The sequence below is a fragment of the Capra hircus genome, chromosome 7, assembly GCF_001704415.2.
Source record: "Capra hircus breed San Clemente chromosome 7, ASM170441v1, whole genome shotgun sequence".
Lineage (NCBI taxonomy): Eukaryota > Metazoa > Chordata > Mammalia > Artiodactyla > Bovidae > Capra > Capra hircus.
This window is the reverse complement of record NC_030814.1, coordinates 69860703-69878047: the sequence shown is the minus strand read 5'-3', so window position 1 is coordinate 69878047 and position 17345 is coordinate 69860703. Positions and strand designations below refer to the sequence as shown.

Genomic DNA, 17345 nt, shown 5'->3' with positions numbered 1-17345 from the left:
AACTTCTCATGACAGGATTCATGTTTGTCCTGAAATTGTCTTCTCTATAATGTCTGGACAAGCTCTTATCATTTGTTTGTGCTCAAAAATACGTATCAGGTGAATGTTGTCTGTTTGGTGTCCCTAGATCTACTTTTGCCACCCACCATTCATTCTCTGTACAGAAGACAGACGGTTACTTAATATTTAAAAAATTATGCTTTGATCATGGCATTTCCTTGCTTAAGAGTTTCTTCTTACCTGTTTTGATAAATTATAAAATGTTCTTTTTGCCTTCGAGGTTCTGGCTGATTTTAACATTTAACATTCCTCTCTATACCATGCCACTCTCTCCATCACCCCTGTGGATGTGATTCCCCTCTGTGATTCTAGAAAGTGAGACACAAACAGGGAGACGTGTGAGAATGAGATGTTCTGCTGATAAAGACTTAGTTATCTATTTGCTTCTAGTTGGTGCGGAAATGGAGGCAGAAAAGGTAATCCAACAAGCTCCTAGGACATTTGAAATGAGCTGGAATACTGTTCTTGCTTCTCGGAGCGCAATAATTGTTTTGGTGGTGGTGCTGATGGTGGTGATGATGGTGATGGTGTGTGTCTGTGTAAAGCAAATCAAGAATCAGAGATGCTCACTCCTTCAGTGTAGATGGAGGGCTGGGATTAAAACATCATATAAAACAGCAGGGACAAGATTGTCCAAGAGAAAAGGAAGATGCATACAGCCCTAGAGAGAACAGTATCCATCTGAGGGAGTTTCAGCTGTTAGGAACATGTGGTAAAGAGGTGGAGCTCGTCGGCTAACCATTGTTTTCATTTATGAAACAGAAACATGCAGTTTAAATACTTGAGAATTGCCCATTATTTAGAGGGTACTCCCTGGCAGCTGTGGTCACAGATTGTGAGCCACAGAGCCTGAGAACTATCTTCCCAAATGTTTTCTTCTTCTTCTTCTTCTTCTTTTTTTTTTCACTTATTTTTTAATTGAAGGAAAATTGCTTTATAATGTATTGGTTTCTGCCATATTACAAAGCAAATCACTCATAATTATGCATATATAACTTCCTCCTTGAGCCTCCCTCTCCTCCCCTCAACCCACCCCTCTAGGTCATGACAGAGCACCAGGCTGGGCTCCTTGTGTTGCATACCAACTTCCCACCAGCTATTTACTTTAACAGAGTGTGTATATGTCAATGCTACTTTCTCCATTCATCCCACCCTCTCTTTCCCCCACTGTGTCCACAAGTCCGCTCTCTATGTCTGTGTCTCCATTCCTTCCCTGCAAATAGGTTCAACAATACCATTTTTCTAGATTCCATATATATATGTGTTAATATACAATACTTGTTTTTCTCTTTCTGACTTACTTCACTCTGTATGACAATCTCTAGGTTCATCCACTTCACTAGAACTGACTCGAATTTGTTTTCCCGCTATGTCTTGAGCTGTAGTCAGGGATTTCTGATAAAATGATAGTTTCCTTTTTTTAAAAAAATATTTATTTATGTGTTTGGCTATGTCAGGTCTTAGTTACAGCACTCAGGATCTTTGATATTCAGAGTGGCATGTGGGATCTAGTTCCTGACCAGTGATCAAACCCAGACCCCCAGCATTGGGAACACAGAGCCCTTACCCACTGGACCACAAGGGAAGTCCCAAGATGATACTTCCCTTCATGAAAATTTAGTTATAAATTGAGTTTAATTCTCTTTGTAGCATGAGAACACATTGCCCTTGCCTGGTGCTAAAACCCAGCAGAGACCAGAAGGCAGTGACCGAAAAGCAGCCTCTGCTCTGAGATTTCTCTGTTCTGTGCTTGTAACGAAGGTTGGGACAGTGCTGCCTTTCCCATCAGTGCTGCTTCAGCATCTCCTCAGTCCTGAGCAGCAACCAGAAGCTGGTGGAACTGGACCTGAGCCACAACGCCCTGGGAGACTTCGGGATCAGACTCCTGTGTGTGGGACTGAGGCATCTGTTCTGCAATCTGAAGAAGCTCTGGTGAGGCTGAACTAATTTCCCTCGTGAAGTAATAGCTGTGGCTTTAATGAGCCATGATGTGTCAGAATTTTAATGTGAAAATGGCCTTGGGCTACTCAGAGGATTCCTTGTGTTTATCTCTGGATGTTTGTCAATAATTAATTTAGTTGGCATTTTTGGTGGGAAAAGTCACATAGTCAGCCCTGGAGGGGAACTTAAAAAAAATCAGAAATATTATGCTTGCCTTTAAGGTATTTACAACCTAGCTAAGAAAATAAAACCAATGTATTTTGCTTTAGAAGAGTTTTGGGACTTGATGATAAGGCCTTGGTTCACATTAAATAGGAAAAACGGGGCTAAAGCAATACAGTCACTGGACAGTCTATGTAGCTCTTCTCTGAATGCTTGTGGGAGACGAATTTTGAAGAAGACAAAAAATCACTTGAAAATGGTAGGGCTAGTTTATACTTGTTAGGGTGGCTATTATAAAAAAGCAAAACACAACAGGGCTATATATTCAGTAAAATAAGCCAGAAGCAAAAGGGAAAATATTATATGATTCCATTTATATGTAATAACTAGAATAGTCAAATTCATAGAGACAAAAGGTAGAATGGTGGTTTCCAGGGTTTTGGGGGAAGGGAATTTGGAGTTATTGTTTAATGAGTATAGAATTTCAGTTTAGGAATATGGAAAAGAGTTCTGGTGATGGTTGCACAGTTATGTGAATGTACTTAAGTGCTGCTATATTGTAACACTTATAAGTGAACACATGTTTACAATGGTACAGTTTATGCTATACATATTTTACCTCAATAAAAATAAATATAGAGATCTAGGAAGATGTAACATTTCATGGGCTTTGAGGGTGTTTTCTTGCTATTACACCAAACAGAAAAAGAAACAAAAAGTTAGTAAAGAGCTTGGATATACTGTTCTCATGTGCGGACTGGACTATAGGCAAGGACAGGACGAGTGCTTTCTTGACTCACAGCAGTGTGTGGACTGGGGTGAGAGAGGTGTTGTGACCATCTGCCATCTCTCTGAAAGGTTGGTCAGTTGCTGTCTCACATCGGCAAGCTGTGAGGACCTTGCATCCGTCCTAAGCACCAACCATTCCCTGACCAGACTCTACCTGGGGGAAAATGCTCTGGGAGACTCAGGAGTTGGGATTTTGTGTGAAAAAGTAAAGAATCCACACTGTAATTTGCAGAAACTGGGGTAAGTCTTTATGAACGTCTTAGCAATAAAGCAACTTATTTTCAGTGACACATTATTTGGAAAATATGAATGGGGTTGCTCTAAAAAAGATTAATCAGATGGAGTTGAGGGTAGAGAATGGAAGAGACAATATCTGAAGTAGTTTGAAGTACTAGATACTACCTACTGCTAATAAGTTTGTTATGTCTCTATACAGTTCAGTCACTCAGTCGTGTCTGACTCTTTGTGACCCCATGGACTGCAGCACACCAGGCCTCCCTGTCTATCATCAACTCCTGGAGTATACTCAAACTCATGTTCATTGAGTCAATGATGCCATCCAACCATCTTATCCTCTGTCGTCCCCTTCTCCTCCTGCCTTCAATCTTTCCCAGAATCAGGATCTTTTCAAATGAGTCAGTTCTTCACATTAGGTGGCCAAAGTATTGGAGTTTCAGCTTCAGCATCAGTCCTTCCAATGAATATTCAGGACTAATTTCCTTTAGGATGAAGTGGTTGGATCTCCTTGCAGTCCAATGGTGTCTCAAGAGTCTTCTCCAACACCACAGTTCAAAAGCATCAATTCTTTGGCTCTCAGCTTTCTTTATAGTCCAGCTCTCACATCCATGACAACTGGAAAAACCATAGCCTCGACTAGACAGACCTTTGTTGGCAAAGTAATGTCTTTGCTTTTAAATATGCTGTCTAGGTTGGTCATAACTTTTCTTCCAAGGAGCAAGCATCTTTTAATTTTATGGCTCCATTCACCATCTGCAGTGATTTTGGATCCCCCCAAAATTGTTATGTCTACATGTTACTGAATGCAAGTTCCTATGCCCAAAGCACAGTGAGGCCAAACAAATCGAAATGTTGGCGTTTGGAACAGAGAAAGATTTATTACAGGGCCATGAAGGAGATCAGTGGCTCTTGCACTCCAAAACCCTGCATTCCATTAAGGGTTTCAGCAAAGCACTTTTAAAGGCAAGTTGAGGGAGGGATGCGGTTGGTTGTTGCAAACTCCTTAGTGTCAGAATCCTTTGTTCTTACAGTTGTCCATGCAGGGCAGGTAAAGCTGTTCTTGTAAACCTCTAAGAAAAATGTTATTCTCTGTTCTGCAACTCTTTATCTCCAAATGACTCTTAAAGATCAGAGTCTTGAGAATAGGCTATTCTGTATATTTCAGGCAAAGGAAACATTTTTTAACAATAATTTTTTAAAATTAATTTATTGTTATTTTTAAAACTTTTTATTTTGTATTAAGGTATAATCAATTAGCAATGTTGGGGTAGTTTTAGGTGAATAGTGAAGGGACTCAGCCATACAGATACATGTATCCATTCTCCCCCAAACCACTCTTCCATTCATTCTGGCACATAACATTGAGCAGAGTTCTATGTGCTATGCAATGGGTCCTTAGTGGTTATCCATTTTAAATACAGTAGTGTGTACTTGTGGAGTAGGCAATGGCAACCTACTCCAGTACTCTTGCCTGGAAAATACCATGAATGGAGGAGCCTAGTAGGCTGCAGTCCATGGGGTCGCTAAGAGTCGGACATGACTGAGCGACTTCACTTTCACTTTTCACTTTCCTGCATTGGAGAAGGAAATGGCAACCCAGTCCAGTATTCTTGCCTGGAGAATCCCAGGGATGGGGGAGCCTGGTGGGCTGACGTCTATGGGGTTGCACAGAGTTGGACATGACTGAAGCGACTTAGCAGCAACAGCAGCAGTGTGTACATGACCTTCCCAAAGTCCCTAGCTTCTCCTTCCCCTGGCAGCCATAAGTTTGTTTTCTAAGTCTGTGAGTCTCTTTCTATTTTGTAAGTAAGTTCATTTGCATCACTTCTTTTTAGATTCCACATATGAGGGATGTCATATGATATTTTCCTTCTCTATCTGACTTCAATCAGTATGACACTGTTAGGTCCATCCATGTCGCTGCAAATGGCTAGGATTAACTGATTCTTGTTTGTTTTGGTCGTGCTGGTCTTCGCTGTTGTGAGGGCTTTCTCTGCTTTGGGGAGTAGAAGCTGCACTTCACTGTGGTGCATGGACTTCTCACTGTGGTGGCTTTTTTGTTGCAGAGCATGGGCTCTAGGTGCTCAGGCTTCAGTAGTTGCTCTGAGGCATGTGAGATCTTCCTGGCCCAGGGACCAAACCCCCGTCCCCTGTACTGCCAGGCAGATTCTTAACCATTAGACCACCCAGGGAAACCCAGGAAACATTCTTTTACAAGGGTGCAGAGCCAGCATGACTAAGCACAGTCAACAGGGCCCACGGTTAAAATGAAAGAACTAGGTCTAATATGGAGTCAGATTTGTTCTTTCTTATTACATATAGAGTCTGGAGACTCTCAGAGTCAAAAGAAACCTTAGGAATTGTACAGTCCAGTTCATCATTGAACGAACACTTGCTTCTAAGACATTCACCCGTTTTATGTGTGAAAACTTCTAAGCATGCTAGTCATTGCTGCAATGCCTGCAGTTCTTATCTCTATACAGCCCCTTCTATTGTTTTGTGCATTGGCCCTTGTTCTGCTCCTCAGGGTCTGCTAAGAGATGCTGATCTTGATTCCTTAGAGGCAACACTCACACTCTAGTTCTCATCTTTTACTTGGATGTCTCTAAATATTTAACTAGGACATGGCTTAGTACTTTCACCTATTTAGTTATGCTCTCCTAGGTAAGAGTTGATCTTTTAATGTCCCTATTTGAAATGCAGTACTCAGATCTGAACATGACACTCCTGATGATGTGTGGTAGAACTTTTACCTCTTATGGTAGGGCACTATGTTGTCAGTGGTGAGGACTGAGGTTTCCTTATATTTTTGGCAGTCACATCAGATCATGAGTTCTATTGGAAGTCTGTGGGAAATAGTAACACACAACTCTGGAGTGTTTTGTAATACCAGTAACCAATTCTCTGCAGACATGAACTGGGTGTCTTGCAAGTCAGTTAGATTTCGACACTAAACCCATAGCTAAGGGCTCAGTCCTACAAGATTGCCTCCCTAGCCCTGCCAATGCCAGACATTAATTTTTAGTAATGAGTCCCAAGATTACTCACAGTTCTATCTGACTTGGTTACAAATTGGGGATTCCCACAACCCCCTATTCAGGTATGAAACTTTGCTAGATTGACTCACAGAAATCAGGGAGATACTTATGTTTACAGTTTTAAATAAAAGATGTTATAAGGTATACAAACAGATGAAGAGACACATAGGATGAGGTAAAGAAGAGTCTGGAGCCCAGGGGTTTCTCTCTCAATGCAGTTGGGGTGCTCCATCCTCCTGGTATGTAGATGCTATGTTGGTTAGATTCACCAACCCAGAAGGTCTCCAAAGCTCATTGTTCAAGAGATTTTATAGAGCCTAATCTCCAGCCTTCCTTCCCTTTCCTGCCTGGAGGTTAGTGGGTGGGGCTGAAAGTTCCAACTTTCTAACCACTTGGCCTTTCTGATGATTAGCCCTATCTTGAGCCAATCTAAGGGCCCCACTTTAAGTCACCCCATTAACATAAACTCAAATGTGATCAAAAGAGGCTCCTTTGATTAGCAATAGACACTCCTGAAAGTGAAAGTTGCCCAGTTGTGTCTGACTCTTTGTGACCCCATGGACTATACAGTCCATGAAATTCTCCAGGCCAGAATACTGGAGTGGGTAGCTTTTCTCTTCTCCAGGAGCTTTTCCCAACCCAGGGATCGACCCAGGTTTCCTGCATTGCAGGCAGATTCTTTACCAGCTGAGCCACAAGGGAAGCCCAAGAATACTGGAGAGGGTAGCCTATCCCTTCTCCAGTGGATCTTCCTGACCCAGGAATTGAACCGGGGTCTCCCACATTGCAGGCAGATCCTTTACCAACTGAGCTATCAGGGAAGCCCCCACGAAATTCCAAGGTTTTTAGGACCTCTGAGATAGGAATGAGGGACAAAGACCAAACATATTTCTTATTATACCAGAGAAATACCCTCTGTTACATGCACTTGACCATGTAACACTGCCCTTCTGTGTTTTTTGCATGGTTTATTCTCCATTGGCCTCATAAAAACTGACAAGTAGATATCAGTATCTCTAATTTAAAGAGGATAAAATGAGGCTCAGAGAGTTTAAAAACTTTGTCCAAGGACACCCAGATAAAAGGCAGTGGAACCCAATGCAGACAGAGTCCAGTGTGACCCACCAAATCCTCCCTTAACTCCAGCAAAACCTCATAATGAGTTGGCTAATAGGCTCTCTGGAGAAGGCAATGGCACCCCATTCCAGTACTCTTGCCTGGAAAATCCCATGGATGGAAGAGCCTGGTAGGTCACTACCAAGTCCATGAGGTCACTTAAGTGTCAGACACGACTGAGCGACTTCACTTTCACTTTTTACTTTCATGCATTGGAGAAGGAAATGGCAACCCACTCCAGTGTTCTTGTCTGGAGAATCCCAGGGATCGGGGAGCCTGGTGGGCTGTCATCTATGGGGTCGCACAGAGTCGGACACGATTGAAGCAACTTAGCAGCAGTAGCAGCAGCAGCAATAGACTCTCTAAAGGGCTTCTATATCCTGCTCTATCCAACTATATGGGTTCTCACATTTAGCTCTGCTAATTTTCATCTTATCTTTCTTTTGACTCATTGTCTAGGCATTTTTGAAGCATGATCCTGTCAATACTACCCAGAAATATAACAAGCAAACTGTAAATGTCTTCATTCACATTACTGACATGAATACAAACTAGATCATTACTAAGTGGAGCAGAAAAGGTCTTTGCTGAGGAATAATCTATTAGTCCATAATTAAAATCTATAAAAACAAAGCCTCATTACCTCCCTGAGCCTCTCCCCATTGCCCTTCCTCAGATATTGCCACATCAATTTACTAAAAGAGTCTATATTCAATGCCTTCATTTCCTTCCCTGATATTATTGCTCTGCCACAACAGCAGCTCTTGGTTTGTCCAACAGATGTGGTTTGGTTGCTTTATTTTCTGGGTACTCTGGGGGCTCAGTCATGGGTGCTGACAGCAGCAGTGACTAAAACAAACCAAGACCTTGTTTTCACAAACATTCTCGTATGGAATGATGATAGATACTAGACAATAGACAAGCACAATTATATATAGTATAATAAAAACTGGAGTGGCAGAGAGAGCTACATCTTTGTCCAGGTGTTCAGTAAGTGCCTCTCATGTAGGTGACATGGGGTCTGTGAAGAAGCCAGGGGAAAATACTCCATACAAAGCAAATGGAAGAGGCTTAGCGCATAAACTCTCAGTTGACCTTCAGTGATCCTATTTCTGACTCTTGTAGATCCTTCTCAATACTAATCCTAGCTGGAACCTGCTGCCTTTAATTCTGTTTATCTCCTCCTTGAAATCCTTTGCTCTTATTTTTAGGAAGTTCCTAGAACTTCCCTTGTGGAGACGTGGGTTTGATCCCTGGGTCAGGAAGATCTCCTGGAGTGGGGGTCATGGCAACCCAGTTCAGTATTCTTTTTTTTTTTAAAATTAGTTAATTTATTTTAATTGGAAGCTAATTACTTTGCAGTATTGTGGTGATTTTTGCCATACATTGACATGAATCAGCCATGGGTGTACATGTGTCCCCCATCCTGAAACCTCTGCCACCTTCCTCCCCATCCCATCCCTTAGGGTTGTCCCAGTGCATCGGCTTTGAGTGCCCTGTTTCATGCATTGAGCTTGCAATTCAGTATTCTTGCTGGGAAAATCCCATGGATGGAGGAGCCTGACGGGCTCTGGTCTATGGGGTCACAGAGAGTCAGACACAACTGAATTGACTGAGCAGCAGCAGCAGTCTTCCTGCTAATTTTACAGCTTCTGCTTCTCTGGGTTCTCCTTGACTTCTCTTCCTGTGGTCTGGGGAATTCACTGTTGGTTTTCTTTTTCACTAAATGTTTCCATACTCCTTGGGAATTCTCGTATGAGCCTCAGCTTTGAAAACAAAGCTCATCAAACTTAGATATTGCTCTTGTGCTTTTTTCTTTTTAAATAGACATTTTTTTAAGAGTCAACTTAGATTCACAGGAAAATTTAAAGGAAGATGCAGAGATTTCCCATATGCCCCCATAAAAATTTCCCCCATTATCAACATGTCCCACCAGAATGGCTGTTTGTTACAACGAATGAACCTACATTGACACATCATAATCACCCAGAGTTCATAGCTTACATTAAGGTTCACTTTTTGTTTTGTATGCTGTGTTAAATATTGAAAGCATTATTTTAAAGTGTGTTGTTTAGTGTCCACAAGTTTTGGAATTTTCCAGCTATTTTTCTGTTATTTGTTTCTAGTTTCATTTGATTGCAGTATGATTTCTATTTTTTAAGCTGTTAAGATAGATTTTATAATCCAGAATGTGGCCTGTCTCGGTAAATGTTATGCATGAACCTGAAGAGAATGTGTATTCCTCTGCTGTTGGATGAAGAAGTCCGTTGCTATTGTTCAGTCACTCTGTCATGTCCAACTCTTTGTAACCTCAAAGACTGCAGCACACTAGGCTTTCCTGTCCTTCACTATCTCCCGGAGCTTGCTCAAAGTCACGTCCGTTGAGTTGGTGATGCTATCTAACCATCTCATCCTCTGCTTCCCCCTTCTCCTCCTGCCCTCAATCTTTCCCAGGGTCTTTTCCAGTGAGCTGGCTCTTTGCATCAGGTGGCTAAAGTATTGCAGCTTCAGCTTCAGTCCCTCCAATGAGTATTCAGGATTGTTAAATTAGGGCAAGAAGGGTGATACTCCCCTTACCCTGGAATAAGAGTGGTTATGAGTGTGGGCTCTGAAGTTGGACAGCCTGGGTCTGAAGCCCAGTATGAATCTGTTCTTGGCAAATATCAAATACACAACATATTAACTACAGTCACCATGCTGTACATTGTCTCCAGCACTCACTCATCTTAGGACTGAAAGTTTGTCCCCTTGGATCAGTATCTTCCTTTCCCCCCATCCCCCCATTCTCTAGTAATCCCTATTCTACTCTGTTTACTATGAGTCTGACTTTTTTTTTTAAAGATCTTTGGCTTTTATCACTTAGCATAATGTCCTCTGGGTTCATTCCTGCTGTCACAAATGGCAGGATTTTCTTCCTTTTTAAGGCTGAATAATATTACATTGCATATATGTGTATATACTCCACACAGTTTCTGGTTCCTTTGTTCCCCCCTGCTCTCTTTTGGTTAGTGTTAGCATGGTATATCCTTCTCTATCCCTTTACATTTATTTTATTTTTTATATTTTCTATTCCTATGCTTTTAAACGGTATGTGTTTATTTTTAAAGTAGATTTCTTATACACAATATACAGTTGTGTCTCACTTTTTTGTTCACTCTCCGATATATGCTTTTAATTGATTCATTTAGATCATTGATAATCAAGTTGATTATTGACTTAATTGAACTAATATCTCATATTTGTTCCTGTTTTCCATTTGTTGCTCTTGTTCTTTGATCTTAGTGTTGTTTTCATCTCCTTTTCTGCCTTTTGTGACTTTAACTGAACCTTTAGTATAATTCCATTTTGCCTCTTTTTTTTTTGGCCTTGCTGTCCACCTTGCGGGATCTTAGTTCCCTAACTAGGGACTGAAGTTGGCCCACGGCAGTGAAAGCACCTTCCTAATCACTGGAAGGCCAGGAAATTCCCTCCATCCTACTTTTAAAAAACTTTTCTTAGTGGTTGCTCCAGAGTTTGCAGTACATATCTAGGACTAATCTACTTTCAAATGACCCTAAACAACATTTACAATGTAACTAGTTTAGAATAACAAAGTAATTTTAATTCCTTCTTTCTATCCTTATATAATTGCTGTCATTCAGTCAATTTATGAGTGTATATATACACCTAAATATAAATAATTGAATACATTATTGCTATTGTTTTGAACATGATACTATCTGTTTGATCAGTTAAAAACAAGAAAATAAATTTTTATTTCACTTTCACTTGTTTCTTTTTTGGTGCTCTTTTTTTTTTTTTGAACATCTTTTGTGTATTGTTTCTTCTCTCTAAAAACTTAACGAAAATTTCGTTTCTTGTGAGGTGTTCTATTGGCAACAAATTCACTTAATTTTTGTTTGTCTGAGAAACTATTTCTCTTTCATTTTTGATGGCTAATTTCAAAGGGTACAGAATTCTAGAAATTTTTTTCCCCCAACACTAAATATTTCAGTCCACTCTTTTCTTGTTTACATAGTTCTGATAATAAGTCAGTTGTAATTCTTATCTTTGCTCCTAAACAGATAAAGTACTTTCCCCTACTCTGGCTTCTTTCTGGATTTTTCCTTTACCTTTGATCTTCTGTGTTCTGAAAATGATATGCCAATCTGTAGGATTTTTTCTTTCCCCATTTTTCGGTATTTATCTTACTTGGTGTCTCTAAACTTCCTGGATCTGTGATTTGGGGGAAATTCTTGGTCACACTCCTTGCCTGTAATTCTTCTGTTCCTTTCTTGTCTTCTTATAGTATTCCCATTATGTGTATCTTATACTCATATGACATCTTTTATAGTTATTTCACAGTTCTTGGATATTCTGTTTTTTTTTTTTTCCTGTTTACTTTTCAGTTTTGGAGGTGTTTATTGAGATATCTTCATACTCAGAGATTTTTTTCTCAGCTATGTCCAGTCTACTACTACTAACAATCCCATTAAAGACATTCTTTTTTCTGTTACAGTTTTTTTTTTTTTAATTTACTATTTGTTTTATCACTAGTATTTCCTTTTGTTTCCTTCTTGGAATTTCCATCTTTCCTCTTACTTTGCCCGTTTGTTCTTCCACACTGTCTACTTAATCCATTAAAGCTCTTAGGGTATTAATCATAATGATTTTAAATTCCTGGTCTGATAATTTCACATTCCTGCCATCTTAGACTCTGGTTCTGATGTTTTCTCTGTCTCTTCAAACTTTATTTTTTCGCCTTTTAAAATGTCCTGTAACTTATTTTGAAGACTGAACATGTTGTACTGGTAAAGGGAACTACTGTAAATAGAACTTCAATAATGTGGTAATGCAGTCTGAGGAGAGAGGAAGCAGTCCTGTGCTTAGGTCTCAGTTTTAGTGAATTTATACCTCTGGACTGTGACTTTTCAGTGTTTTTCAACTGCATCTCAGTTCTTTCCTCCCTTCTCAGCAGAACAAGATGGCCAGAGAGGGCCAAAGCTGAATGTTTCTCTTCCTTAAGATCAATTAGACTAATACTATCCCAGCAGGTTAGGCTTTGGGTAACTAGTTTCTCCTGAGGACAAGTATAGGTGAAAGGAACAGAGTACTCTGGTATATAGACATACCTCTATTTTTTTAATCTCCACTTTATTATGCTTCACAGACATTGCATTTTTTACAGATTGAAGGTTTGTGGCAACCCTGTATTGAGTAAGTCTTATTCACACTATTTTTCAACAGCATTTCCTCACTTTGTGTCTCTGTGTCACATTGTGGAAATTCTCTCAGTATTTCAGACTTTTTGATTGTTATAATTGTTACAGTGATCTGTGATCAGAGATTTTTGATGTTTCTGTTAGAAATGTTTTGGGGGCACCACAGACTACATCTGTATGAGTCAGTGAACTTAATCAATAAATGTATGTGTTCTGACTGCTCTAGTAACTGGTTGTTTCCATGTCTCTCCCTGTCAATAGGCCTGAGACACAGTATTGAAATTGGTCAATTAATAACCATACAGTTCTTCTTAGTGTTCATGTGAAAGAAAGAATCAATTAATGTGGCAATCCTCATTGTTATCTCTTTATAAAAATTTTATTGAAGTATAATTGATTTACAATGTTGTCTTAATTTCTGCCATATAGCTAAGTGACTCAGTTATACATATATATGCATTCTTTTTCATATTCTTTACCATTATGGCTTATCACAGAATACTGAATATAGTTCCCTGTGCTATAGAGTAGGACCTTGTTGTTCACTGTTGTCTTATTTCAGGAAATTGCCACAGCCACCCTAACCCTCAGCAACCACTACCCTGATCAATCAGCAGCCATCAACACTAAGTCAAGGCCTCCTACCAGCTAAGATTATGACTCACTGAAGGCTCAGATGATGGTTAGCATTTTTCAGTAATAAAGTAGTTTTTAATTAAAGTATTCACATTGTTTTTTTAGACATAATGCTATTGCAGACTTAATTATAGGATAGTGTAAAAGAAACTTTTACATGCACTTACTATTGTGCTCAGTTGCTCAGTCATGTTCCACTCATTGTGGCCCTATAGACTGTAGCCTGGCATGTTCCTCTGCCTGTGGGATTTCCTAGGCAATAATATTGGAGCAGGTTGTCATTTCCTCCTCCAGGGGATCTTCCTGACTGGGAAACCAAAAAATTCATGTGACTCACTTTTTTGAGATATTTCCTTTATTATGGTAGTCTGGAACTGAACTCACAGTATCTCTGAAGTATGTTTGTATTTCTAAATGATTCCTGGGATTTCTTTGACTGTCTAGTGGTTAAGACACTGTGCTTCCACTGCAGGGGGGTGCAGGTGTGATCCCTGGTTGGGGAACTAATATCCTACATGCCACGTGGCATAGCCAAAAAGGAAAAATAAGTTGGAGGAATTTATCGTGAGTGTATTGCTTCTAGTCCATCCCAAGCCCTTCAGTGCCTGTCATTCAGCTCTACATATCAGTTATGGCTGGGCACCTGGCTTCTCTCCTCCATTCTTTTTATTTTTGGAGCCATAGCATCTTGCCTGCAAGACCAAACTCAGGAGGACGCTCAGGACTACAGACCCTTGAACAACTCTGTCCACCCCCAGAGTCCCAGGTCTGAGCCACAGATGGTTCTCATGTGCATGTCCTTCTCCCCTACTCCCTTCCAATAATAAACTGAGCATTCTCTAAAAAATAAAACAAAGTAAAACAAAGCAAGGCAAAGTAAAATAACCAGCAACCACTACCCTGAAGCACAGAGGGATTTTTCTCTTATATTTAGTGTGGGAACCTGGTTGAGCACCCTTGGAAGTAAAACTCACAGAAGTATGTAGATCCCTTTATGACTGGGTCCTCCTAATGTTTTTAATCTCTCAGACTTGTCCACAACTAGCCTTTGAAGTAAAGTGAAACGGTTAGTTGCTCAGTTGTATCTGACTCTTTGTGAGTCCATGGACACTAGCCTGCCAGTCTCCTGTGTCCATGGAATTCTCTAGACAAGAACACTGGAGTGGGTAGCTATTCCCTTCTTCAGGAGATCTTCTTGAGCCAGGAATCAAACCCAGGTTTCCCACATTACAAGCAGATTCTTTACTGTTTGAGCCTACCTGGCCAGTGATTCCCATGGAGGTTTAAGCTCATTGGTTTCTGGAAGTTGTGATTCTTTGTATTTGCCTCTGTGTCATTTTAGGGTCAGTGGGTTGTGCTGTGACCACATTTCTCTTGTGGATTTAAGAAGAATTGGTTTGTCAACTTATTCAGCTTCTAACATTGTTAGGATGGAATAGCAACTTCTAAGCTTTCTACATGCTGGTCTGGAAACTGAAAGTCCTGCTTGTAAAGTTTTTAAATACAAAAGTAATACATGCTTAGGGTAAAATATTAAATAATAGAGATATGTGAAGTAAGAAGTGAAAGCTCCTTTTCAGCTCACTTCCTGAGAGAACTATTTGCAACAGGCTGATGAGCAAACTTCCAGACATTTTGTTATGAATGAGCAATTACCCATCCATTTATCTGTCCATCTACCCACCTATTTTAATATACTGTGGGTGTTAGATTTCTAGGGCTACTGTAACAAAGTATGACAAAGGGAGTGACTTAAACAACAGACATCGTTTTTTAAATTCTCTTTTTAAAATTAACAACTTTTTTTTTTTTGTCTGTGCTGCCAGGCATGTGGGATCTTAGTTCCCCAATCAGGGATCAAACCTGAGCCCCTGCAGGGGAAGTGTGGAGTTTTAACCACTGGACTGTCAGAGAAGTCTCTGTTTTTACTTTTTTTCTTTCAATTTTTTTGATATATAGTTGATGTACAGCACTGTAAGTTTAAGGTGTGTAGCATAATGACTTGACATGCATATATTACAAAATGATTACATAGATAATATCTATCACCTCAGCTACAAAAATGTTTTAGAATTACTCTCTTAGCAACTTTCAAGTACACCATACAGATAACATTGCCTTTAGTCATCAGGCTGTACATTATATCCCTAGTACTTGTTTATCTTATATGTCCCCACCTCCTGCCCCTCCTGCATTCCCCTGCCTCTGGTAATCACAAATCTGATCTCTTTTTCTATGAATTTAGTTTGAGTTTTTTGTTTTAGTTTCTGTTTTAAATTCTAAAATATTCTGTTTTAAATGCGGTCATACAGTATTTGTCTTCCTCTGTCTGACTTATTTTACTTAGCATGATGCCTCAAGATCCATCCACATGGTTGCAAATTGTGACCATTTTTTCTTCTTTATGGCTGATGAGCATTCCATTGTAGATATCTATACTTTTATCATATCTCTTTGACATACTAATTTCAAGTCCTTAGAGATAGTGGTTTCATTTCCTTTGGATGTATGCTCAGTAAAATTGCTGGATCATATGGTAGTCCTATTTTTAAGTTTTTAGGATCTTTCGTACTGTTTTCTATAGTGGCTATACCAGTTTACAATCCCGTCAACAGTGTACAAGAGTTCCTTTTCTGCACATTCATCCTAGCATTTCTTATCATTCATCTTTGATGGTAGGCTTCCCAGGTGGCACTAGTGGTAAAGAACCTGCCTGCCAATGAAGGGCACATAAGAGATGTGGAAGATCGCCTGGAGGAGGGCATGGAAATTCACTCCAGTATTCTTGCTTGGAGAATTCCATGGACAGAAGAACCTTGCAGGCAACAGTCCATGGGGTCACAAAGAGACACGACTGGAGTGGCTTCACACACACACACACGCACACACACACACACACACACATTTGATGATGGTCATTTTAACAGGCATGAGGTAATATCTCATTGTGGCTTAATTTACATATCCCTGGTGAGCAGTCATATCTCAATATGACTTTGCATGTGTGTGTGTGTGCTTAGTCCACTCAGTCGTGTCTGACTCTTACGACCCCATAGACTGCAGCCGGCCAGGCTCCTCTGTCCATGGGATTCTCCAGGCAAGAATACTGGAGTGGGTTGCCATTTCCTCCTCCAGTCCAGCTCTTTAGGACCCCATAGACTGCAGCCCGCCAGGCTCCTCTGTCCATGGAGTTCTCCAGGCAAGAATACTGGAGTGGGTTGCCATTTCCTCCTCCAGTCCAGCTCTTTAGGACCCCATAGACTGCAGCCTGCCAGGCTGCTCTGTCCATGGCGTTTTCTAGGCAAGAATACTGGAGTGGGTTGCCATTCCCTTCTCCAAATGACTTTACATGTACCCATTGGCTATTTGAATATATTTGGGAAAATATCTATTCAGGTCCTTTACCCATATTTAAATTGGATTGTTTTGTTTTTGTCTATTCAGTTGTATAAGTTCTTTATACATTTTGGATATTAACTATTAACCTCTTATAAGATACATGATTAGCAAATATTTCCTCCCACTCTGTAAGTTGTCTTTTCACTGTTAATTGTCTCTTTTGCTAAGTGAAAGCTTTTAGTTTTATGTGGTCCCATTTGTTTATTTTAAATTTTGTTGCTAATGCTTTAGGTGTCATATTAAAGAAAATGATCACTAATCCCATGTCAAGGAGTTTTGTAGGAGTTCTATGTTTTCATACATTTACTTCTTTTTTTTTTTTTTTAAACTCCCTCCTGTGTCCCTTTCAATCTTTTTTTTTTTTTTTTAAATTTGATTTATTTATGGCTGTGCTGGGTCTTTGTTGTTGAGTGTGGGCCTTCTCCAGTTGCTGTGAGTAGGGGCTGCTATCTAGTTCTGGTTTATGGGCCTCTCATTGTGGTAGTTCCTCTTGTGGTGGAGCTCGGGCTCTAGGGCCTGCAGGCTTCCCTAGCTGTGGCTCCTGGGTTTTAGAGCACAAGTTCAATAGTTGAGACACACAGATCTAGTTGCTCCATGTTATGTGGGATCTTCCTCGGTTAGGGATCAAAACATTGTGTCCTTCATTGGCAGGCGGATTCTTTACCACTGAGTCCAGGGACACCCCGACATTTAAGTATTTAATCCATTTTGAGTTGATTTTGGGGAGTAGTGTGTGACAGGTGTCTAGCTTCATTCTCTTTACTAT

At 40.1% G+C, this 17345-nt stretch overlaps 1 protein-coding gene across 1 annotated transcript in view; it reads left to right on the top strand.

Moving 5' to 3' along the window:
- Positions 1-17345, top strand: part of NLRP3 (NLR family pyrin domain containing 3) — a 47608-nt gene that overhangs the window by 19019 nt on the left and 11244 nt on the right. Inside the window, exons 7-8 of the mRNA XM_005682796.3 lie at positions 1822-1992; positions 3022-3192. Coding sequence (XP_005682853.1) covers positions 1822-1992; positions 3022-3192 — 342 coding nt within the window. The remainder of the gene's footprint in view (positions 1-1821; positions 1993-3021; positions 3193-17345) is intronic.